Source organism: Xiphophorus hellerii, chromosome 19 (assembly GCF_003331165.1).
Source record: "Xiphophorus hellerii strain 12219 chromosome 19, Xiphophorus_hellerii-4.1, whole genome shotgun sequence".
Taxonomy (NCBI): domain Eukaryota; kingdom Metazoa; phylum Chordata; class Actinopteri; order Cyprinodontiformes; family Poeciliidae; genus Xiphophorus; species Xiphophorus hellerii.
Genome location: NC_045690.1, coordinates 19,109,445 through 19,136,631, shown reverse-complemented (window position 1 = coordinate 19,136,631; position 27,187 = coordinate 19,109,445). Strand labels below are relative to the sequence as shown.

The 27,187-nt window shown below is 36.8% G+C and overlaps 1 protein-coding gene across 1 annotated transcript in view; it reads right to left on the bottom strand.

Annotated features, from left to right (window-relative positions):
• stag1a (STAG1 cohesin complex component a) overlaps positions 1-27,187 on the bottom strand; it is a 44,420-nt gene that overhangs the window by 16,039 nt on the left and 1,194 nt on the right. The window contains exons 2-4 of the mRNA XM_032546585.1: positions 935-1,153; positions 601-721; positions 294-449 (exon numbers count right to left, since the gene is read on the bottom strand). Coding sequence (XP_032402476.1) covers positions 294-449; positions 601-721; positions 935-963 — 306 coding nt within the window. The 5' untranslated portion in view covers positions 964-1,153. The remainder of the gene's footprint in view (positions 1-293; positions 450-600; positions 722-934; positions 1,154-27,187) is intronic.

Below are 27,187 nucleotides of genomic sequence, written 5' to 3'. Positions count from 1 at the left end.
GATGGATGGATGAAATATGAGATGACAGACTAATATATGAACAAATAGAGGAGCAAATGGATGATGGATTGACAAAAGAAAACATGAATGCAGGATGAACGGATAGAGGGATAGATGAACGAAGTCGAAGGAAAACAAGATGATTAACTGATGGATGAACACAAATCTAGTACTGTGAAACAAGAGAAAGTGTGTAAAGTCTGGAAGGCACAAGAAACTAATTCCATACTTAGAGATTGTAAAAACCTAAGATTAGTTGTTGATAAAAAAATTAAAAAGTAGGAAAAGATCACCTGCATTGCACTCTTTCCCAGTTTGACGACTTCAAACAGGGTGACGGGCTCCCCTCCGTTTCCGTTCTGTTGAGCCACGCCGTTTGCTTTCCCCCTCCCTCTGGTCATGCTCAGTGTCTTGTCTGTCGGAGACTTCCGGGGTTTCTTATTGGACGTCTTTAGAGAGCAGAGCATCAACAACAAAGAAAGAAAAACACTCGTAAAAAAAAGGGGGGGCAGCAAAAAGATGTGTGCACACATGCTAAAAACCACTCTTGTCATTTCTCATACAGATCCTGTTTCTTTGCACCAAGACAAAAACTTCTACCTGTGTCTGTTTTCCAGGCCTTCCTCTCTTCTTCTTGCCTTTCATCTCTGGGTCTTCCATCTCAGGCATGTTTATGCTTAAGCTCACAGTATCCGTCGCCCCAGACTCATTAGAGGAGTCCCTTAAAGAGAAAAACGCCACATTTTAGTGTTCGACTTCTTTAGAAAATCAAATTCTGAGCACACAAACAGATCTCCTGTTACAAATACAAACAAGACTGCAAACTCTTTTTTATTATTATTATTTTAAAACACAAAACTTCACATGTTTGGAGATCAAACCGAAGACTGTTAAAAAAAAAAATTACAAATAATTATTGTGGTGTTTCTCTTACTGTAGGACAGGAAGCTCCGAGGTGATCATCTTGGCTAGATGGGGAGCTGTTGACCTCTGCAGCTCTGCTTGTGAGCGTCTTCAGCAATGAATGAAGTCGAGGTGTGAACACTCTGGTACAGGATTGCCGGTACGAAGGGGGAAAAGGTCTGGAAGGGCGGGGAGAAGAGAGCCTTTTGGATGGACAGCGCTCAACTTGCCGGCACTTAACTCTCATCAGCTGTAGGATAGAAGAAAAAAAGAGAGAGAGAGATGGGATATCAAAACCAGTCAATGTGGCAATGAAAGATGAATTTACATGCCATTTATACACATCTGGAAACTTGTAACAACTGTCACACTTTTTACATGAGGTTAGAGGTCGCGGTCAGAGTGGCGCTGTACTGCACGTGACTTTTACAGAACAATCAAATGACCAAAGAGAGACCATTCAGTCTGTCTGCTGAAACAGTCGTGGACGTGGAAATGTGGAAAGGAGGACACCAACTGGTCAATTTGAGAACTACAAGCTCAAAATATTGCATAGTTTGGGAGAACTTGTAAAAAGACATTTGAAGCAACCTATTGTACAGAATTGATCAAAATATCAACTTATAATTAGTTTAAGCTATTAAGTAAATAAATTTAACTAATTAAAACTGCATAATTGTGCTTTCATGGTTTTGCAGTAGGAAAAAGATGAAAATAAACTTGAGAAAATTAGCAATTTGATTGCAGGTGTATGATCTAATGACACACTTAAAAGAACATTTTGTAGTTGAAAAGCAACTGAAAAATCCAGCATAATAAAAACGTGAAAAAAAATAGTAAAATGGCATGAATACAAAACATTTAAACCATAATTTAAAAAAATAGGTAGGCAATCACTCAACAAATTTAGAATCAAAGATAAAAAGTAACTTTTTAAACAAATCCACTAAAAGTAATAACTACACTGGGAGGAGCAATACCTCACTCAACCACAAGAGGCAGCATGCTCCACAAAGTCCTCCACCCCAAATCTCCACATTGCTTAATTGGGCTTTAATACAAGGGAAAAATACCTGAAAAAATATATACCAAGACCAATTTAGGCTACAAACAGCATCTGTGGTCATTCTGTTCACCTACAGAGGATTTTAGCATCAGATTTCCCTCAGAGTGTGTCAAAGTGCATGCGTGTGTGTTTGAAAGTAGATCTAGGCAACAGTAGGGGGCAGGCTAAGAGAGTGTGTATTTAAATGCTGCTTTCCACACAGTGTTTGTAGTGCGGAGCAGCATGGGAAGGAGAGCGCCTTGTTTCAACAGAAGCAGGCAGAGGTAAGACGGGGGCTGTCCTCTGGCCGGGAGAGACCGGCCTCAGCTGAACGAGTTCAGACAAAACCCCGGAGGACTTTATTAGGTTAGCAGTCCAGCGAGACGTTTGTTTCACTGTAATAATGCCAGCTTAGGAGCTGATGTCCTCTTCTATTGGATTATGACACTTTTGCTGCACAGAAGACATATAAAGATATAGAAGCTTGTTTTTTATTATTGTCACTAATTCTGATCAGCAAGGAATGAGAAAATGTGCAATGATGGCACTCAAAACTCTTGCATACACAGACGCAGGTGTTAAATTGCGTTATAAACATATTTACCCTATAAACATATTTTTAAGAGCGCCGTCTAAATAAGACAGTTGTGATACCTAAACACAAATAAATAAGCAAACAAACGCAGCGCAGATCATTCACTGCTGTACATTCTTTGCATATTCATTTGTACATTCATTTCATATCACATGATAATCACAAACGTAAGGATTTTATGCAAGAGGCCAACTCAAAGTAGTCAATGATTTTCGATTTTTTTTGTTGCCCCAAACAAAAATCTGAGAAGTGTGGCATGCTTTTGTTTTCAACTTCACTCTGACACTTAAAGAAAAAAAAAAACAATCCAGTGCCTCAAATTGTTTTCAAAAGTGAGCAAATTTGTAACTTGTGTGATTCTCTTCCTCATCACAATTATGCACTACTTCCTACTGGTGTAAGACATATAATCCCAATAAAATACAGCTAAAATTGCAGTCATAACATGGGAAAAAAAAGTGGCGAAAAATAGTTTAAGGATATGAATACTTTTATGAGACGGTACATGAGGGACTTGCAGATAAGTCTTTACACTGCTTTTTGCTTGAGGAGCAGAACACTGAACTGTCAAAAAATAAAAGAATTAAGAAGAAATTCATGGCATATCTATGCAGCCTGAAGCGACAGGTTTAATGTTTGAATTGTTTAGCACTTTCCCCTTCACTACTAGAGATGCCAACAAGCCCACCTCCACAGCCTGCAACTTACAGGGTGATCTACATAAGCTGCTGGCTCTTGTTTACCATATCATATTTCAGCTTTCTATTCATTACTGATAAGCCAAGTTTATCTGAATGGATTCTCACAACATGTCTTCATTTAAAAACAAACACAAAAAAAATAGTCTGAGTAAGAGAGAGCAGGAAAAGAATCTGCCTGAATGTGTTAGTGTTTTTTTTTGTGTGTGTGTGTGTGTGCGTGCACGCGCGCGAGTGAGTGAGTAAGTCAGGAGTCGGCCTGACTCATTACCGACCAACAACTACATAATTCCAGACGTGCGCTCGTTTGCTTTAATTTTTGTGACACTTGAGCCCTGTGTGGCTTTCTCACACCTGCACATAAACAAACAGACGAATGTAGCAGCTTTGGCCGCGGGCTATTAATAATTTGCAGCCGGTCTCCCGGACTACTCTCCGGGTTTTGGAAAACAAAGCAGACATCATTGACAGCATTCACTTTGAAGCAGTCAGCTCTTAAAGTTTTTATTTTATTTTCAGAGCTGCTAAAAGCGAACACAGATTGCGGCAGGTCAGAGAACTGTACATATTCAATCAAGTCCCTGAATGTATTTTATTTCTAGCGACAGAAATACTGTGGCGTATTGATAGCAGCTGATTGCTGTCAAATTATTTTTGACTTTCCAGTTTGCTGAAATACTGGAAAACAGCCTAAAGCGTTTCTGCTGAACCTTAGCAATTATTCCTCACACACGTTTCATTCCTAAAAATACTGATTTGCTGTCAAACTTTCTAAAGCTGCCTGAAAAACAAAGGCTGAGGCAGCTGACTTTTAGTTCAGTTCATCAGGAGAATTGTAATTTGAAACGTCTGGAACACATTTCACTTTGTGCCATTTTTTAAATTATTACTTTTTCATGCCATGGCTTTATTGAGCACACTCTAAACCACTTGTATCCAGTTTAAAAGAACATACCAGCATTTATTGCAATGCTATTGCTAAATATTCAGATAATTATTACAACAAACCCACATATTCTCTTTTCCATCGATGTTGCGATGACAATGGAGATTTGATATCTTTGGCAGCTGTCACAAAGATTTTATGACTATAAGGAAGTCATCATCCAGTTCCAAACATAAGGTCAAGGTCCCAATCAATGCACTTTTAAGTCAGAAGTGTCAGAATCTCTTATTTGACCAAACTCTTGGTACTTGATGTGAGGGAAAGCTGTGTGAACCGCTCCAGCAATTACATTTTACGATGTTCAAAGCAAAGCGCCAAGTTTATGAAGCAAGAAAACAAATGTTTCTGTATGTCTTGTCTGTACAATAATAACTGGACGAACACTGAAATAGCTGCATAAACATACTAGCATATAAGTATAGCACTTCAGGTTATGAGACTTAAGTATATACATGGGACTAATTTCAATGAAATATTTCAAAGTGATTCACTGTTGGCAATCCCTAAGTATGAATGACTCATCGGTAAAGGTAAAAAATTATATTTAATAGAATTTAGACTTTCACTTCATGCAGTGTGTGAGTGCATTAAAAACAGTCTATGTTTGAGGGTCTACTTATGAGCAAGCGCAAGAGACAACGAGTGAGCATCTGAGAGTCACTTAACATGCATGACATGTTCTCCAGGAGGCAGACTGGTGTTGCTATAGAAACTGGTGTGAGTCATGAGCCTGGCAGTGAAGGCACATTTGATTGGCTGAGTGGAAACAGGAGGGACCACAAAGAGGGGGAGAGCAGAACAGAACAAGCTTATTACAGACCTATTTGGTGTTTCATTAAATATCACTTAAAGAGACCCATTGGAATCTCCTCTGCTGGTTAGAATTGGTTTCAAATATCTATAATGATGAACTCTGAAAGGTCAAATGAGCTTTGGACTATTAAGAACCGGAGGCTTTATCAAAACTCTGTTTAACCAAAATGCGAGCAGAGATTTAGAAAGGTTTTAAAGAGTTGCAATTGGTATAAACAGAACAAAAAACTTGTCACCGATTTATCTGAACAAAACAGATATGATCCTTATCAAAAAGGAAGCTTAGTGGTATCAATTTATTGATGCCATTAAATAATATTCAAAACAAACCCACATGTAGAATTTTAATACCTGTATAAAAAGACCTGTATTGTGGCTACACCATCCAATTCAGCCCATTTATGCGTTTCTAAAATATTTCAACCTTGTTATTTTAATGACATACATGTTTATATGTGGTCAAGTTATGAAACTCAAATTTAACAATAGAAAATAACTAATAATTTTAGTGCATAACAGACCATCTATTGACCAGGGAGCTCTGCAGTTCAATCATGTACCCTGCCGTTACATCCACATCCAGTTATTTTTTAAAGATATTTCTTAAGGCTAATATTTTTTGAGGTCTTGCCATGGTAAGACCTCAGTACTTTCATTAAAAGTTAGAATACAATAAGTCAACCTAAATGGTAGAGTTCTAACTAATTTATTTTAAAAACACTGTCATTAAACATACTTAACTTTATTAGCCAATAAATCACAGAGTTGATACCAGAATGTGTTCATGCATGCTGTCGTGGAAACAAGTTATAACATTGACATAGCAAGAAATTTGTTATATCTTGCTGCTTTCACTATAGGCATCGAGAAAGAACTAAGAGAAGAAAGGCAGTTCTGGGAAAATCATAGAAAAGCATAATTATAAAACAAGCATAGACCAGTTAGTATGTCAAGGATTACCTATAATTTTCACACTGTTCCTACTGTTTCAGTTCTTTTAATGAGTTGGCTGAGTAAATGCAATTGTGGCTGCATTTTTCTGAGGCTGTACAAGCAAACTAAAATAATAAAAAATAAATCCAGCTGATGTGTCACACAACATCTTTCCACTAATTGGCTTTAAGATTTGCTTTTCCCCTATTTTTCAATAAGTAGTGCCGAAAAATTGTAACTTACGTTTAAGACGATTCTGAATAACCTCCGTCTTGGGGCAGAAACAATAACGCTGGTTCCCCCCTTGCCCAAAAAAATAAAACTTATAAACTAAACATGACAGACTTTCACAAATTTGAAAAAACACAAGATTTTGACTCCAAATAAAAATGTGCGGATGGGCTCGAATGATTTAACTATCTGCCAAAAGGCCGGTCTTTAATTTTAGCCTTTTATGTCTGCAGCAAATCAGACCACAAACACAACTCGTGTCTCTCCAGCTGGTAATAACTCAGCATCACTTGAGAAAGTGAAACATGGCAAGTGTGACAACAGGTTGCTCATACCTGTCACACTGATACTGCCTACACTTCCAAACTAGAGCAGAGCAAAGGAAACCCTAAAGAAAATCTAACTTTTCTCTAGTAAAATCTAATAATCCTATCATTAAGACAGGTGACAAACAAAAGCTTTACGAAATGTTTTGGTGATTTTTCCTATGATTTTAAGTAGGGATGCACAATATATCGACACCGACATCGGTGTTGGCCAATATTTGTCATTTTTTAACATATCGATATCGGGCCGATATGAACAACTGATAGTTATTTTAATCTATTTCAGGTTGTTTTTTCCCCCAAAGGTGTCGAAACAGTAGTGAAATATTTATATATATAATATTGATAAATATTGGTTATCAGTCTTATCAAAAATATTAATATTGGATATCGATATCGGCCCAAATTTTCATATTGGTGCATTGCTAATTTTAAGTGTGGATATACTTATATGTGACAACACAATTGACTATACTTTCTATGATTTTATTATTTACTTACAGTTCGTGCTGAGTGATTTTGTAAAAATCAGCTAGCATCACATAAAATAGACCACATGACTTTCTGCTGCAGCCAGTCGGCCTCTTCTTCTTACAGCCTTAACCTGTACTGCATCAGCTATAATTGGCTGTTATCTCTTGAGACATGGTGTGATGTGCGCAGAGGGCTATTACTGTATTTTGTGGGAGTGCAGAGGGAAAAAAAGAACAAGAGTGGATTCTTTAACTAACGATATGAGGGAAAAAGAGTCAAGAAGTGGTTCTCACATTCTGTGTATGTCTTATGTATTGCCATTAATGCAAACCATGCAGAGTCGCACGCTATTTCTATCTTCAGTCAACAGAGCAGCATAATTATGAGAACAGAACAGTAGTTTTAAGTCCTTGAGGATGCAGATGCTTGCTTCAATAACTCTGTCTGAAGAATAAGTACATGAGGAAGTGACTAAATAAGATCAACATTACAGGAACTGAAATGGTGATGCCATAAAAGCAAAGTAAAGAATGGAGATGCACAGAAAAGATGGTTGGTGATGACTGCAATTGGACGATTTTCAGCCTGACTGTCACTGATAACCAGCCGCTTGGTCGAGGTCTTCAATAATTTATAACGCATTGTGAAAAATTTATCATAAAAATGTTGACTTATCAGAATGATAAGTTTCAATTGATGATTTTTGAAAACTATAAAAACTATCAGAATTGTTATTTTTAATATTTTCTCCACTATTGGGTCCATTAAAGTGCTGACAAATATTAAAACATGATTAAAATGCAATTACTGTATGCAGTTTAGAGATAAGAATCACACTTCTTTAATTAAGAAGACGACCCTTATTACCAAAACCAAAACATAAAGGTGTGTTTTTCACGCACTGCTTGTTGTGTTATGATTGCTGTGACATGCAATCGAAGTTGTTCAGTTGCCCAAACAGACTGGACAGAAGTAATACTGTTCTTAAAATTAAATTAATAGTTATGACAATAGTAGCACAAAATAATAAGTTACAATGTTAGGTCCTTAACTTGAAAGATGTGGTTCCTTCAGGCTGCGAGACAGTGAGTGAGAGCAAGACTTTCTGTAGATAACAGCAAGCAGAATAGCACAAGAAAATTACTCCGTTATTTGAGTTTTCAATTGCTCAGGGAAACCGCAAGGCAACGGGACAAACATGCATACAGACCCACATAATTTAGGGCTGTTAGTGTTTTATTTTCAAAAACAGCTACTAGTATTTAGCTGTAGTATTGTAGTATTTTGCAGACTAGGCTTTTATTGTGACAAAACTCTGTAATTTATGGTTCATATACTTTTCTCTCTGAATAAACTTGAAAACCCCTTAAGTTAACACAGCGTCTTCGTTAGCACACTTCCTTTGAGGAACATGAATTGTGTAAGCTCAGTAAAACGAGATTAAATTTCCTCACCTCAGGTTGCAAATATGTGCTAAAACACACACTTTACATATTTTTAGAACCTTTTACTTCGCTTCATCCATTGTGTTTGAGTCACACTATCATATCTATCTGTTAATTTTATAGTGAAGAGTGAATGTGTGCAGGTAATTCCTTATTTTAATATATTAAACAAGTCCAATATAGTATGTTTAAAAATAATACAGTAACAGGCAGATATGTAGAAAGCACATTATGCAATTAAGTTTCATTGTTGTTTTATGCGCCCCTTTAATTCTTCATCTTAGTGCCTTATTTTTAATATGATTTTAAGAGACTGTCAGATTAGGAGTCATTGCTCTATAGGGAATTCAAACAGAGCTGTTTTTGTAACACAAGCCACATTTAATCGCTTATTTAAGATGCTAAAAACATCTAAAAAGGTGAACTCTGTCATATTTTGTCTTTTAAAATTGGATACCAGCTTACACAGGAACTGCTCTGTCATACATAGCAGTGGGACATTGCCTCTGCTCCTGATGTAAATAATAAATGACTGTTAGAACATGTTTTTTGAATGATACTTTTGTATGTTCTTGTGTTATAATCCCTAAAGAGACACCAGGACTAGCCAAAAATGGATGAGAACATGTCGAGGGGAAAAAATCATGGAAAATGTTATTTCTAGAAGGAAATTTATTAGGTCATTGTAATAAAGAGAGGACTTTTGGTAAAATATTTTGTGCACTGATGAGGCAAAGGCAGAACATTTTTTGGAATCCTGTTACATTTTATAGAAAGAAAATTATGTCTAGAGTCAAACATGGTGGTGGCTGCATTGCTGCCTCAGAACCTGGACGACTTGCTGTGATTGATGGAAACTTCTCTCAACCATGAAACCCTGAAGGGTAGAGTTCAGTTTGTTTCATCTTCCTAAGCTGAGTTATGTTATTGGGAAAGACACCAGCAAGCCCACCTCTGGATGGCTCAAAGTAAACTACATGAAGGCTTAGGAGTCCAAGTCAAAGCAAGATATTTAATTCAACATAGATGCAGTGGAGGACCCGAGACATCCTGTTCACATTGGAAATCTTCCAATGTTAGTAAAACCAATGCTGCGAAGAAAAGTGGGCCAAAATCTCTACCCAGTGGTGTAAAAGACACATTATCAGTTATTGAAAAATGTTTTATGGTAGTTGTTGCTCTCCTTAAGAAATGAAATAATCATTTCAAACTTACACTTTGTGTTTCCTCAAATTATCTTTCAAATTAGAATTTGTTTGGATAGTGGAAACATTTAATAGCGATAACAAAAATTTAAAAGCAGAAGAAGGGCGTTTACTTTACACTGTAGATATGAACTAAGGAGGGATGTGACTGGCCACATGACAAAACCAGCTTAAGTTTCCTTTACAGTCTCGTTTCTACTCAATGCTAGTAGAGACGAGACTTGCCAAGCAGATGCTAGATCAATCTCAAGCTAAGGGGCATTACCTTGATACTTTAATGTGATTTGAGATATGAGGCATGCAAACCTGGCTGCACAAATTGACACCTATCACCTTAGATGTTGGTTTCCACAGCAACAAACTCTCTACATTTCTCAAATAGTAATTTCAGCTCACCAGGAATTGAACACTTATAAATCCCCCCCCTCCTAAAAACACATTTATCCAGACAGTTCAAGCTTTAGGAGAATTTGACCCACATCAGCCTCAGCCGTTATCTGTAACTGTAAACCTTGCTCTGCATCTGCTCTCACCTACCAGACTGTGAACTGTCTGCAATGCACTGTTAACAACACACTAGGCAGAACGAAGATGCAGCAAGAGAGAGAGAAAAAAAGTGTCAGGATCGAGTGCATCGGCGAGCAAGAGATTTGCTTCTAAAGATTAACGCTGCCGTGTCAAAGGTAAACACAGGCAGGTCAAGAAATACTTTAGCCTGGGTGGATTTAAAAGGATTTAATTGAGTTGAATCTTTGTGGAGCGTCTGGATTAAGGGATTGTCCCATTAGTGGAGAGTGAGAGCGTTCACCCTCAGATTGCTCGTTAACGGTATATGTAACATCTCCAGTGCAGTTTATTGTTACTGTGAAATGCATTATGATTCGTGATAAACACTGCTGGATGATGTTTGCAAATCATAAAAAAATAGTATTTTGCAAAGTGTGAATTTTACTATTTGTTCCACTGATTAGTGCAGCTATCAAAATAAATAGATACATAAAAAAAAAAATCAATATTGTTTGGATAAGATGGTTTTAAAGTTTTTAAATGGATATAGAATTTCTAAAACAAACAGGAAAAATATTTTCCCAAAAGCTTAGTGAGCTTACAATTTACTGGAACCATAACGAAACATGCTATGACTTGCCTTATCAAAGAGTCCTATCAAAACAGATGCAGTGTTGGCAAACCACTTCAGCAATTTCACTACATGAGAAAATCCTCAGAAGATTTGAGGAGTGGCCTTTTCAAATATTTTTGCAAATAAATAATCAAACTATGTATATTTTTTTAGAAGAAGAATTGTGAGTAAATTACTGCTACTTTTACAAAAAGTAAAAACTCAGTTAACTCTAGATTGGATGAAAGGTGGCTAAGCTGCAAAAACGAGTCCCGATATTTTGGGGACAAAAACAACTCACACGGAACATTATGTTATATTGAATCAAACGTAGTATTATTTATTCAATTTGAGATACTTTGCTTTTTAACAGTAGCTTAAACATACAATTAAAAGTTAATTGCAGATAAAAATTAACTTCAAAGGACTCTGAAGCAGCTTCTTTATTTCCAAATCAGAAGTGCAGATACTTGACTAAACAGTAATTTGTAACAACACAGTGCTTTGACGCAAAGTCTGAGAGTTAGTACAAAATGGAATGACAAAGCATGGGTAGAAAACTTTACGTCTGCACCACTTACAGCTGCAATCACAGTTGTCCTGTTTCTCATTACATCCATCTGGCCTGAACCAGAATCCAGACAGTTCGGTCTAAAAACATTTGTAGCACTGTAATAAAGTGCTACAAATGCACTACTCAATAACAATTTGAGTAGTGCTGCAAATAAACAAAACAAAGCAAATGTCCTGATTGAATGTGGTAGTGATTTTCACTACCACATATGTATGAGCAGATACTGCAACCAGCACCGACGTTTGTCATTTCACACCCATCCACCACCTTGTTATATGCAGTTTAATGTGATCGTGTCACTTTGCCAAGCTCTATACGAGACGAGTCTTGGGATTTAAGGAGGATTTTACTGACAGGCAGCAGGAACACGTCCATGTGTGCCTCGGTAGAAAGCGAGCAAAATCAGATGGCGATTTAGAATTTGTTTAAAGCAAATGTATTACCCAGTGTACTTAAAGCATCAAGGTCACAAGAGAAGAGTTGAGAGCCGCAGTAAAATAAAATCTCTCACTGACAAGCGTTGCAGGAAAGACTTAAACCTGAAAGCAAATCAGTAGTTCTGCTTGACACTCTGTACTTTAATAACTCAGTCTAACTGGACAGTATATGCAGTTCTGAATATAATAAAACTAGAACAGTTCGATCTTTCTGTCTGACATCATTGCTCTTATGGCTGAAATCTGATACAGATTAAAAAAAACTAAAGGTGATACGCTAAATGTAACTATCCAGGTTCAAAACTATATTAATTGAGCAAAAGAGAGTCCTATAAATCTTGTGCATAACAGAATATATTTTTTGCTATTCATAATCAAAGCCAGTTAGTTTATCTACCTATAAACCTGCAGCCACAATCAGATAAGAAAGTCTGTCCTCTTTATCCTGAAGTTCTTTCAATATATCTCATTGTGAAAAAAGAAGAAGAAAAGAATCAGATTTTGACATATGGATCACTAGACAAAGCCAAGAAAAAGAAAACTGTCTAGTTTTAATCACTGGTCAATTTTAATTAACTTAAAATAAACATTTAATTGTAGAATTTTTTTATCTCTTGAAATTATCTTAAAATTCTTAAGTCTCTTTGGTCATAAATCGGTTGCATACAGTCAAGAGCCTCACCAATGATAATGTTCCTCTTTGAACGATTTAAAAAAAAATAAAATACTGTCCATTTTTTGTTTGGGGGCGATGGGTTACCAAAATCAATGATTTTGGTTTAAGTTATTATAAATTACAATTTTACTTATATATTTTTCTCCTAATATATTTTTTCACAAGTGTTGATAAAACAGTATAATATTTGCCAATCCACATGCCAGTTGGTCGATGAATTGCTACTAATACTAATTCATTTAAGTTGTGTGAATTCAAGCATGGAACCATCAATGATATGTTGAACACTGGCCTTTGACCGGAACTTCACATTTTCCTAACTTAAAAATAGAAAAAATCTGCGAATCTGTTCTATTTATGCCTGTCAAATTTGTCTTATATTTGTCTTATTTTGCTAAGTGCTAAAATAACTGCAGCATACTCTGAAACTCAATAGGAAGTTGAGTTGAATAAATTTCAGTATTAATCAAAATACTTGAAATCAGGGTTTCCCCCAGTGTATTATAAGCCTGGCGGGCCACCAGGCTAAGTGTTGCTTTTTTTTTTTAGTCTTTTTAAAATGTTTGCATTTTATAGTTGGTGTTCAGGTATTAATCTTCCAATCTTTTGATAACACATAAGTGATATTTTCAAATTTCCTGTCAACTTTAAACATTTTTTAACTCAAAAACATGGCGGGCCACTGGATGAATGACTGCCCTAGCATTCAACCACCAGACTTAGCAAGTTTTCTGGGGGAAATCTTGTGAAATTGTGACTTTTTTTACATAACTGAGCAGCCATAGTGTCAGAATCCGCTTCTATTTTAAGTTCTTTTCACTGCAATGGCCTTTGACTGGTTAATTTACCGACTGCTGAGTCCTGAGTTCAACAATTTTGTCCACCAATCTCTCTGTGTGCGTCACAAAAAACTGCAGCAAGCAGTACGAACCTGGCTAATGTCATTCCACAAAGTAAACATTTACTTCCTCTTATGTGCAACGCATCGACTTTAGTTCATATTCCAGCCAGCCAGTTGGACAAGGTGTAACATTTTAGTCAAAGGAAATAAGTCAACAGAATAGAGAATAGAGATCTAAGCCAGATACTCTGCGCCTGTGAGGAATACCGCATGGGAAATACACCATCATTGAGGGTTTTTGTGGAAAAGGGGGAACAGAAACAGAGCACAACAGCAGGCAGGAAGCTAAGGAACGAGTACACGCGGTTCAAACAACCCCGCTACGAAAAAAGTGAAATTTCTGATGATGAAAGTACAAATCATAAAGCAATCAATAACTTTTAATACTATAATGTGGCAAAAAAAACCCAACAAACTCAGCTGCTTCCAAGCTCAACACTCTCTTGCTACAATTTTATGCTTTCAGACCTACTGGCAAAAAAATAATGTGTGGAAACACAGCTGTGTTAACGCAAATGATGGATTAAAACAATATCTGCCAGCTCTCCCAGAGTCGGAACGAATGGCCTGACACTCCACAGGAAGAGACATACTTCATAATACGTCACTTTTGGAAAATCCACATTTAACTCCCACTGGGACAGTTTGGTAGGACGAGGTACTCTGGTTTTTGATCAGGGGTTCTGATCAAAAACCCCTGATCTCTTCAGGATAAAGAGGACCCCTCAGTCTCTCCTCATATTTCAGGAGACTGAACTTACCCAAACAAATATTCATACCAATAGAAATGAAAACAGAGAGTAAGGGTGAGTTATATGAACTTGTATTTTGTGGTGCTGTTATAAAGATAAAAATGGCAATAAAAAAAAAACTATTTAATACTTCTTTGTGGCACAGACATTCATAGCGCCACAAACAAATACTGTTTAACTGCGCATAGTAACTGTATTTAACCATATTTTAGAATTTACTGACATTTATAAATGCCGTTGTTGAACAAACAGTGGAGAAAATGGTAAAAATAATATTTTAGATAATCTTGTTTGTTTTTAAACATTAATTGATCTATCAAGAAAATTCAAGCTCTTACAAGAAATTGTTCACTATAAATGGTAAGTGATGCAATAAATGCCCACTCCTAATAGAGTGTGGGGTTTTCCTGAGTGTTTTATAAGACTGGCAGCCCACCAGGCTTTACTTGTGGACCCACCAGGCTAAGCATTGCTTATTTACTTAGGTATTTTTTAAAATGTTTGCATTTTTTTAAAGACTTCATTGTTGGTGTTCATGTATTAATCTTCCAATCTTTCAACAGCAGATAATTATCAAGTGATATTTTCAAATTTTCCGTCAACTTTAAACATATTTTTTAACTAAAAACACGACGGGCCGCTGGATGAATGACTGCCCAGCACCCAACCACTGGGCTTAGCAAGTTTTCTTGGGGAAACCTTGAGAGTGCTATACAAAGTTTTCTGGAAACTAGAACATTTAAATCAATTCCTGTTAAGATTTCCGTAATAACGGATAAAGGCTAACGTTTTGCACTGCTTGCATTGGACGGCCTTTCTTCATCAAATTTTAGTTGCCCCAAGTTTTTTCACAGTTCTGTTATTATTCTTATATAATTAGGACTGCAACGATACATTCAAAAATCTAAATCAGGTTGGGCCACTTTAGGAATTCAAAAGTTTAACCAGAAACTTTTCTAAAATGTTTATTCGTCATTTCCTACACAGAAATGCTAAGAATAGCTGCAACAGAATCAACAGTGCATTTCAATTTTGCTTACTTTATGAATAGGCCACAAAAACAAAGCAAATAAATGATCATTTTATAGCAAATATTTTAGACTAACACCATTAAAAACTATTTGACCAAGTGGAATGAGGATACACAAAGGAGAACTGACCTAGAGTCAAGTGAAACTGGTTTATACTATTAATTATTAGTGTACAAGTACTCCCATCCAAGAGGTAGGAATTTCACAAAACTCAACCACAATACTAAAAAAATAAAACATCATAAATTTTTTAGACCTTTAAAAGCCCCCCACAATTGAAGCTGACCACAGTGACTTGCAGTAACTGGGTCCCGCTGCGGTCCAGTTATGAGCTGAATCATCGAGACAAATGGGTGAATTTTATCGCGTCTGCATCCTCTTTACACATGGAGACCGAACAGCCTTGGGGTCCCAACTGTAGACGCCTGGTTTAACCAGATTACGATTATGTCACACAGGAGATTACCCGTTTGACACGGAAAGGCTGTCAGACACACAGCCACGTGGCTGTGTGCTCACACAAAACACACAGATCCATCTGCTACAGCCACAAACTACTGTCTACTCATTTTCGGCAGCACACAATGTTAGCAGAGCAGAGGGGAGGTGGATGAAGGATGATGAAAATCTGCTAGGGGAAAAAAAAACAAAAACATTTTAAGAGTCATCTCAGAATAAAACACGGATCACAAAACTCTCACAAAACAGATTAAAAGAAAGTAGGTGAGGGACGGAAAATTTATCAAAATGATAGAAGACGGGATGCAGCGGGATGTAAACAGATCTAGGGGTTAACTCATGAAAAGCCTAACAGTAAGGCAAATGAGGAAGAAGCAGCCAGAAAGCCAATGGAGTAGAAAGACAATAATTCCCTCTTCTCTCATCGGTTTTCTGGCTCTCTCTGTCACCTTGGCCCAATTTTCAATCTTCTTCATGACAACTTCTAACCGAATGTGAGAAACAAGCAAGATGGGAGCACAAACACAAAAACACACAGACTGACACATGCTCGCTGCGAAAGCCATTTAAACCTTCACACCCATTATTACTTTCCAATCATCTGACGGAATGTGGACTATTTCACCGGAGCGGGACAAGCCTGCTAATGTGAGCAGGCAGATGTCGAGGAGGGGGGGGGATACCATTGACTGGCAATAATGTTCTGGCAGCGAAACGGGGGGGGAATGACTACTCTGTTACAGAGTGCAGTTATAAAAATTACAAGATGAGGTTAAAGGACTGCTGATTAAAAAAAAAGGTCTAAGAAGTAAAAAGCATCTCAGCCTGAGGACCATTTGAAGTAAAAAGAAAATGAATGAGAGGCAAATGCTGTCAAGATGCATTTAAAAATCTTAAAACAGATTCCCATGATCTGTATTATCTTCATTAGTGGTGGAACAAGAGATCAAGTTGTGACTGGCCAGTCAAGAAACGAGAGTTACTATGTGACATGTTTTGACCCATAGGTGGAAGTGAAACGGCTGATCTTTTCTGCCACTGTGTTATCTAAGCTTATCAAGCTGGCGAATCTAAAGATTCCCCTCCAACTGGGGTTGATAATGACAAAGTTCATTCCAACTATTACCACAAAGGGTCTGCTGCCATCGAGAGTCGCAGGGAATCGTGTTTTGAACAGTTTCAAAGCCTTTTAACATAACATCCCACCTCGACACTTCACAGAAATGACGATCAACACGCACTGCTGCGAGACCAAATTGGTTTTTCCAAATTACACAGTTGTGGTAGGGAGTTTATATGCTTGAAGGAACACACACAGACTAATGATTAAAGTGGCAAAATTATATGCTAATAAAAAGTCCCAACTCAAATTTGTGATTGTGTCTTGTCTAAAAGCAATAAAACCTTGTTTTACTGGGCCTGTTCTCTCTCTACCACACCGTGATGTCACATTTTCCCCTAAAGTATAAACTCAAACAAAATATTTTAAATTGTGTTATCTATAGGCCCTATTAAGTAAATGAAATTGGCTAAATATGCTATTGAAAGGTCAAAGCTTTAGATTAAGGTTGAATAATCTGAGCAACTCAAATAACTGTGCTTAGACATGGCTTTTGACCAAATGTATAGTTTCCTATGTGGGTTTTCCTCACTATCATGAATTAGGTGGTTCCATGTAGTAAATCTTATTATATCTTAGATATTATATTAATCTGTATTAATGCTGTCAAATGGCACTGCATTCATGAGAAAAAAGTATTTGTAAGTTAAGCAGGAGATTTGCGTTTGTGGGCTGTAGTCATAAAAAACTTGTCAACATTTATCTGCCAATGCCAAGCAGCTTATTCTGCTATTGACTCTTGATTGGAGTTGTTTTTCCGATCAGCATTTGTTGAAAGTTGCTGCAATGTGGTTGTGTTGGTCACTCTGACACAAACGGCATAATCTATCTGATCGATGGGACTTAGGGCGCATTTCCTCCTCTCAACTTACCAAATCTGGGGTAGCCTCTGATAAACCGTGCTCTAAGCGACTGAGTGTTGACATCTCTAAGGACAGGGTTCACTACCAGAATGCGGAGAAACAGGACTACCAATACTTGAGGAATCTTATTAATATGTCTCCGAGATTGCCTCCAACGATGGCAAGCCTTGTTTTTTCCACTTAGGGAGATGGCACCCAACACCATCACACTGTGACACCGAAAGCTGTTTGGCACTGGCAGGGAGGACTTTGCAAGTTATGATGGGTGCAACCCACCTACTCGACGGATGAATGCATTTTCTTTACAAATGTGGCAAGCATAAACAGACTTTAACTGTATAAGATCCACTGCCAAGAAGCGGACTTAAAAGAAATAATAAAACGAACACAAATGTCCGTCTTGCTAACATATATGAATACCTAATAAACATAATTCTTCATTACTAACATACTTGATTGCTGCAGTCTTAGTGCTCAGAGCTGATTTGATCCCATTTCTTCTTCATTTAGAAATATAGGAGTGAGATTTCTGTAAATGACATTTTGAGAGATGGAAAGTTGTTTTTTAAAACACAATATTAATTTTTCTCTACAAGCCAGAAGAACAAGACCTCTAAGAGTCAACTCCACAACTTGTGCTGTGCAATTAAGCAGTCTTTCAATGTGCTCCTCATCATACATTTGCATTTGGATTATTACAAGCACGTAAATGCATTTAACATTCATTTACTGGATTCACACCTATATTTATTGAACTATAACAGTGCTCTCACCAGCCACTATGCATCATATAATTACATGAAGTGTCAAAAACGATCCTTACAAGTAAATAAGTCATTGGAAGTAGAAAAAAAAGGTCAATAAATTCAAACCATCTCTTCTCCACTTTTACAAAACCTTAATGGGATTTATGCAGTGCTGAAACATTTACCCTACCCCAAAAACTTGAAATCTTTAACTTCCCTAAAGTTTTTTTTCCAAATATATATATTTTTCTTTTTAATAACTATAGTACTGCTAAAGAAATCATGTAGATCTGTGAGAGTTTGATCTACATCAACACTCTGCTGCACTATTTATCCTTTTGTATCCACTGTATTTCCTCTCCAGTAGCCTGAGAATTGACTTGGCACAAGCAAGTGAATCAATACTTAGTAAGACAAATAATACTGATTGCCAAGACAAACAGTGCCACATCGTAGGCCGTTGCTTGACACTGGTTGTTAACCTCGACTGTGTAAATGACATTTTCTGGATTTAAAGACCTGGTCAGGGGCCAAGTTTAGATCTGGATGCCATAAAGATGAAAAAACAAATTAAATTCCTACCAAGCCAACAAATGGATCTATTCATCTCTCAGGTGTGAAACCCTTGATTCTCTACAAGCAGAATATAAATCTCTGCCTTTAAACTTTAACACATCAAAAAGAGATTAAAAATGCATCATCATAGCCCTTCCTTTTATCGATTTAATACTGGACGGTGCTTTAGGTACCACAGGTAGAAATTCAAACTTTGCAATCAATGTTAAAATCAAATCTCTTTCTCACAAACATAAAGGAAAACTCTTTTCATCAAGAGATTAGGAATATTACCAACGCAGAACAGATGCTAGTCTTTTTTGTACAATCTTAAAACTGATATTTTTGGTTTCATGTGCAACAATTTCAAACCGTTATTGACTCCATGTGTATTACTGACTTACAATCATTGGCCAGTCATCTGTAGCACATTCTAGTTACCCCTTTCATGTTGACAATTATGTAAAATTGACACATGAAGTTAATTATGCTTGTCGTTATTTCTTCTAAGTGGAGACGAACCAATCAGAGATTTTTGCAAAATATTTGATTTCCACTTTTTATGAATTTATGACCTCTAAATAGTGATTTAATCCATTCAGATTTCTCCTAAACATCCTAATTAACAGTATTCAAAATATTTCTTTCTACCAAAGTCGTTCTGAGAAGTCTAACACGTTCCATAACAGCGAGGATGAAAGCACAAAAAATAAATACTTCTTTATCTACTTTTAAAAGTTCAGGTTGGTAAAAACCAACCTGAACTGGAAAAATAGGAAATGTTAAGGGAATTAAGAGCAGCTCCCTGCTGCAGCAGGCAGAATCAAAAGGCGATATGCCCGAGTGGAAAACACAGTTTGCTTTTAAATAGGTTCCTACAGCTTTTGTGCTTCATCTGAAAACACCTCACTGACAATGAAAACAGATAACTGGGGAGGGAGTGTTATCCCTGCAGTAACAACTTTTACAACAAAAAAGTGCTGCTGTTGCTGCGACCTGCTGGTCTTTATATATGGTGTGTTGGCTGATCAGGGACTAGATTATGTTTTTGAGGCCAGTTGAGCTGAAAACTGTCCAATTCCAGCCACCAGGAGCTCTTTTCTTCCCCTACTCTGTGGTCCAGATCTTAAGCTCTGCCCATTGTGGGTACATTTCCACAGCTGAAGGGTTTTCCTTACTAAGTCGTGTCGGTTGGCGCTGACCACTGCAGAACAAAAACATCCCACATAAACTGACATTTAAGAGTTGAAGTAAAGGGGAATCCTTCAGTTGCTTCCTGTCATCCCGCTATGAAATGTCCACTGACAGAAAATCTTTACTACAGCAATATACTGCTGTTCTCCACCATGTGCTTGCAAGCTAATTAGACATCAGACAGTGGCAATAGAATCTGCAAAGAATTAGACCCAAATACGCAACCATTTTTCTTTAAAATCAACCCAAGACATATTTGGTGTTGACTCGACCACGCATTTCAAAACGTAAATTACAAACCTCTTCCAACTAATTTTGATGGGCTTTATAAATTTAAATTTCATGGGCTTTCTTTTTATCTTGAACAGGAAAAGTACAGTGATAAGATTATGGTGACCAGCAAGACCAAAACTTTGGAAATGTATATGAACCTATAAATATTTAACTGTCTACTTACTCAGAAACTTATAAAATATGATTCTCACTGCAGGCAAAAAGGGCAGAATAGACCATTGAGCTTTATATCAATATGAAAATTTGAGATGTTTATATTATCTGAAATTGCTCCACTGCACATAAACATCAGTTGTTGATATTGTCCCAGTTTTACCAATGGGGCTAATATCGAGACGATAAAAAAATGAATGTCACGTTAATATCGGCAGAAACCGACGTTAATGCTGATCTAAATTACGCTTCTGTTTGCCAATACTGTTAAGTATTTGATAAACACAAAAACAACACAGGGAAATCTCTTTACATCTATGGTAATTATGCTTAAAAAAAATCTCTTTGGATAATGAAATTAATAGTTTTACATTTCAAATTAGAATCAGTTTGGTTTTCACAAGCAAACAGGTAAAAGCACCCTGCTTAACTTAGCAACCACAGAACCACACAGCGATACCGGCGAGAGCTCACACATCTGCAAAACTCACAAAGAGAAGTAACACCTTAAATCATTAGTGCTTCACTCGACAACTGAGGAGCAAGTCCTTTAGCAAGTACTCTGATTATTCAAGTTTTGCTTGAATAATGGTAATAACCGTGCTATCTGGTGCAATCGTGTAATCTGACCCATCATTATGTCAACATAACTGCCGTTACTTGACAACAGGCAATTTTCCTTTTCAAGTGGGGCTGCCAATTTCTAACCCACACCCACTAATCTAAGTAATCTCTTACTATTCTCACATCGCTGGCTGTTTGACAAAAGCAATCACAGGACTTAGTTCACCAAAACCACACAGTGCTGTTTGACATGCAAATAATCCTGTGGAAATAAGAAACAAATGCTTTGTGAAGAGAAGCTAGCACAAGTATGGTTATTAACTGATACAGTGCCATCAGTTTGTTTTTGTTTTTTTAGTTTTGCATGTATCTATTCAGCAGTATTTCTTTGGTTTTCTTTATAAGCCATCACCCTGTACTTTATCCTACGCAGTGTGCTGTTCCCTCTCTCTTCAGCTCAGAGAATAAAAGTTTAAAACCGAAAGAAATAATCAGACTCTGTTGCTGTTCAAGACGACCTCACAATGCTGCAACAGCTCTAATCCACGGCTAATTACTCTTTAGATTTCAGAATCTATGACAACCTGCAAGGTTGCAACCACATGACATGCAACTGAAGCATCAGATAACACTGAGACACACACCACTAGTTTGCTCAAATCCAAAATATACGCCTTTCAGAGTGCAAAGGAAACTAAGCAAGTGGACACATTCATCAACCCTCTAATACAATTCTATCCCCTGGAGTCTTTTAGCCTGACTCTCTATGCAGAATGTTGTAATGAGGTGGCTTTGCAGCAATATTGCTCATTTCTAGTCAACAGCTGATTACGGTACAGGAAACCACAGAGCAAGGAAAGCCCAGAGATGAAAGAATTACTTTAGCAAGCATTAAGTGATTGCATATTGGTACAAAAGAGGCAGCAGCGTTCTCTAAAAGCAAGTAATAGAAAGAATAAATATTGTACTGCACCTCATGTTTCCTGCATTCAAACTGTTTTAGTCTTAGATGGACTTGTTTTGTGTCTAACCTTAATTACGAAGTTGAAAGGCTTAGGATATGGTGACGATGGAAAACAAGGACGTAAGATCTAGATTAACTAATCGATGCAGTAGACCCTTAGTATTCATTAGAGGCAAGTAGCAGAGCTGGAAGTGAATAGCTAAAATGATTATAACTTCCTATTTTAATAGTTTAAACACCAAATATACCTTAATATGCATTAAGATGCACAGTGGAAACAATCTTATCATTACCACCAAAGCTAACATCCAATGTCTTCCTTATCTCGTTCCAGCCAATCAGCGACACGATGAAAAATGAATGCTGCTTCTGGATTTTCAGCTTTGAACATGCAAGCCAATAACGTGCCATGTACAATCACACTTAAGTATTTCAGCTTTCCAAACTGCATTTTCTGTCAAATATTTAAAAAATAAGTAAACATAATATATATACATTGGTATCTTTTTTTTTTTTTACCCCTTCAGGGGGTCTTTTTGTGGGCTCTAGTGTCCCTTATATGACAGTAGGCTGACAGGAAACAGGGAAGGAGAGGGGGGAAGACATGCGGCAAATGTCGTCGGGTCCGGGAGTCGAACCCGCGACGGCCGTGTCGAGGACTCAAGGCCTCCAAATATGGGTCGCGCTAACCACTACGCCACCACGGCACGCCCCATATATATATATATATATATATATATATATATATTTCTGACCAGGAAAATGTTACACAAATAATTTGAAGTAATGTTTCACAGAAAAATCTACAAAAACAGAACCGTGAATAAACAGAGTCTGCTGTGTAGTCATCAGAAAATATTTTAAAGAACAACACTTTATGCTTTCCAAATATCATGCAGCCCAGGTTTTTCCAATCAATTATAGTATATGTAGTTTATTGTCTTAATTAGTAGAAATCCTTGTAAGAAGTCAGCAGCAATTTAAATAAAAATGTTTCTTTCATGGTGCAAAAGAGCAAACAAGCTAACGCTTGCTTTAAATTTAATATCTTTTTAATGATCCAGCTCACAACCATAACTGGAAAGCTGGTTTCTCGACAGACTAAACAATGACTTGCACCACAGCCCTATTAAGTGCATTTATTTATGGTAATTCTGAAACATATTTTCTTTGATGATCAATTAAAGCAGACGGGGAAGGATGCCAAGAGCTCTTAATAAATTCTGGCCAAACTGTTTGCCACAGTCTGAGTGATTAAAAAAAAAAAGTTTGAAGATAAAATTCTTGACTAAACATTATTAAAATCAAAAGGTTTAACACATAAAATGTGCCCGCTGTAGTTCTTAGTTTTACTATTAGCCACACATCAATTCCTTTATGATTCAGAAGCATACTGGGCAGAGCAGGTCATTTCGCCTTGTCATCTTTTTCTACTGTTGTACTTCAGATTGTCTGAGCAACAGGACGTTTCGTACCAACCATGAGTCATTTACCCACCAGCGGAGTAAGAGCCGAAATGAGACTTTCAACAACTTGCTAATAATGAAACACATAAAGTGAATTTGTGCTGTTCAGCAAGTTTGACGCTTGGAACGTTTATTATCATTTCTAAATACCTCATAAAAATCAGAGCGTCGGTGTGTGAGTTTGTAGTGACCTCGCCGTAGAGCAGGCCTTATCGACATCATCTGGCATTTCCTGTGACTTATGAGCAAATACTTCCAAACAGCACTTCTGACTTTTCAAATGAAGTGAGTCAAAGAGGGTTTTGTTCCTGGCATACTTGCCATGTCGTTTAAATTTTTAAAACTATCATTGTTTTGATTTGTATCGATCAGGTAATTCGCTGTAAGGAAGGGGAAGACCTGGATGTTTGTTTATAGTTATTCCAGTTTGAGAAGATGAAAATGGCTAAAATGAACTGCAATGAAGAGTGACATTTGCGGAAAAGGTAGGTTAATTGTAATCAATGTCACTGTATTTTGCAATGCCATCACAATTACATATTTTCCTTATGTTGTGAAGTGTCCATTTTGATGCAAATCATTATCTTTTTTTAAATTATATATCATCAAAGAAACCCAACCTACTGTTTGCAAAGTTTTGCAAAAAAGTTTTGGAAAATATCTTCAATTAGTCTCATAAAACTATATTGAACATTAAGCCAATTCCTTATTCTTATGTCTAATTGAAGCATAACTGAAAGAGAATCCATTATAAACTGCTTTTGTATTTCTTAAACCAACATTTGACTCATGCATGAACAGACCAGTGATGACAGTATTTGTTTATCTTCTGTCATTTCTGTGACTGTGTTCACAGTCAACACAGGCTGGCCTAAGGAACAAGCAGGAAAGACTTCTTCTTTTAGCCAGCATGTTGAATCAAGGTCACCATTTGATACATTCTGACAAATGTCAACCCCATTACCAAAAAACCCCTGGGCTAAATCACTACTCTATCATATACAGGCTCCAACATAAAAAAATATATATATATATATATAAAAATCGGACATGAAACTCTCAGCTCAAAAGTCAGCCTCTATAAAGCAGATCATGTACTGTAGTCCATTCCACTCATTCAAATCTATAAACAACATTGAAACTCATTACAGTTAAGTACTGTTCATTAAGCAGCTTATCTTTGTGAGTTCCTAAAGGGAAGCTGCCTCCATACATTCCCTTTAAAAACACATCTAATATATTCAAAGCAGGTTATTATTTAACATTACCCACTTCCTGATGTGTCTATTCTAATGAGTCTTGCCATGTGATTCTCAGTTGTTTATCAGCTCTCTGTGGAAATCCTCCGGGCACGCAGCCAAGCGACTTGGGAAACATTCACTATTTCTGTTACCTGTGCACTGTCCAAAGGTTTAAACACCAAGATGCTCTTCACACCAGCTACCTTTCATACGTTATGCAATAAACATCTACTTCAAACTGTTCTGTTTCACAGCCTGAGGCAGAGACACGGTGGTGCACAACTAAACATTCTTCACTACATGCCATAAAACAGAGTCAACCACTGTGTGGGTATGACAGGAATGGTGCTGAAACCCAAACTAAATACATTTTTAAGTTGTGTCATTACAAGCCTGGGGAAAAAAATAGAAAAAAACACTTTCTGGCACAACAGAGCTAACCCCCATCAGCTAGAAGAACATGTAAACTTTGCATCATGACACCAGCATAATTTTAATTTCCCCTGACCTCTGTGATCCACTGCCAAGCTCTTCGGTGACACACCCAACTGAGATCCAAGGACCGGATCTCAACGTGAAAGTCTGGTCAGCCTCTTAGGCTTTGTGCTGTGCTATTTTAACTGTTACCGAGTGAGAACAGGTCATTTCTCCCCTTCATCGTTTCACACATGTAACGTTTTGGTCGTTTTTGTACCAACCAGGGACCAATCCAATCCAGTTTATTTATAGATAGCCAACAGGTAGAACGTAGGGTTCACGGCATATCGGCAATGACATTGGTATTGGGCAATAATAGACTTTTTTTTTTACATATCGGTTTGATAAATAAAACTGGGCTTATATTTATTTCCATCTTGTTGCCGTTTGCTTCTGGAGGTGGAGTGGAAGAGGTTGGTCATGTGGTATTTGTTCATGTGACAGTGGCAGCAATGCAGCGCAGGATTGTGGGGAGTTTAACTGAAGAAGTGTGGTCAGCGGACGTTTTGTTCAAGGCATCAAAACAAAAAAAAAAAGTATATATATATACACACACATATATGTGTGTGTATTTTTTTTTACAATATTGGTAAATATCTGTTTTCAGCCATAACAGCAATATTAATATTGGGAAGCACTGATATTTTCACATCAGTGCTTTCCCAGTAATATGTTTTCTATTAAATTATTGTGAAATAACCAGAAAACCACATACATTTAAATTAAATGCATAGGAAATTTTAGTACTTGGCTATTATTTGGCGCCATACGTTGTCCAAAGTATTGAATGATTAGGGAAAAAACATTCATCAAAAAATGCAAGTGTTTGTTTACTGAAAAAATAAGATAAAATGGAAGCAGGAAGTGATCATATAATTACATGAATGCCAGAAATGGGACATCTAGATTTAGAAAATCTATACAAAAACATCTAAAGCATTGACAGGCTTAATTCTGGAGTTTCCACAACAAATAGATTGATTTTCTGAAACTAGAATTTTCTGGTGAAATTGTTTGTATGCTGCCTTTTGTGCTTTATCAATGATTAGAACACATTGTTTGATTTATTAAGATATCCAGATCCAAATGAATATGACATTATTCCAATGACGCAATAAAGAATCCATAGCTGTTTCAGCTTATTTAGTGAAGTGTACCAACTTGTCTGAATTGAGTCATAGCCTACCTGAGGTTCTCTAGCATACACAGATGTAAATTAATGCACCATATCAACAAAAGCAACTAAGCAAATTTGTTAAAATAAAAATCATTACAATTAAAAGACACAGAAATGCCTTTAGCAATCAAAAACCCATCACGACATGAGGACGATGTTCTAATTGAAAAAAGGTTTACGTAGGAATGCATGCAAATCAACTTGGATTTCATGAATAAGAATTCAAAAGAAAAACTGTCCATAAAACAATTTTTATACTTTTGTTTTTTGCTTCTTTTTTAGGTTTGGCAAGACCGCCAAACGTATAAGCTGAAAATACAGCACATGCGTCGCATTCAGCCTCAAAAGTGTGACAACAAAATCAGGTCATTGTCCGGAAGTTTTGGCACAGAAATTCATGATGATTTAAAGGTGTACATCACACAGATAAAAGTTTTAAAAAATCTCTCTAAAGGACAAAATTAAAGATGTAGTGATGAGACGTCCGCAGGTTGCAGGAATTAGACAATCGCAAGTGATGCAAATAGACAGTACTGTAACTCTAGTGTTTCTTTAGTAAGACACGGTTTGCTAAAAAATGTATCTGTTCAGAAAGCATAAAAATGTACTAGTGTCTGAATTAGCCAGTAACCATATCAGCCAATCAAAACTTTATACAACTAGTAACCAGAAATTTAGCATAGAAAATCTGCTAAAAAAAAAAATCAGAAAAAAGCAAACAACAAAAACAATATGTGCAACTTGTCCCACAACCTAAATTAAGCGTGTTGTGTGCAGACTGAAGGAGGAATGCAAGACCAGTTGGCAGG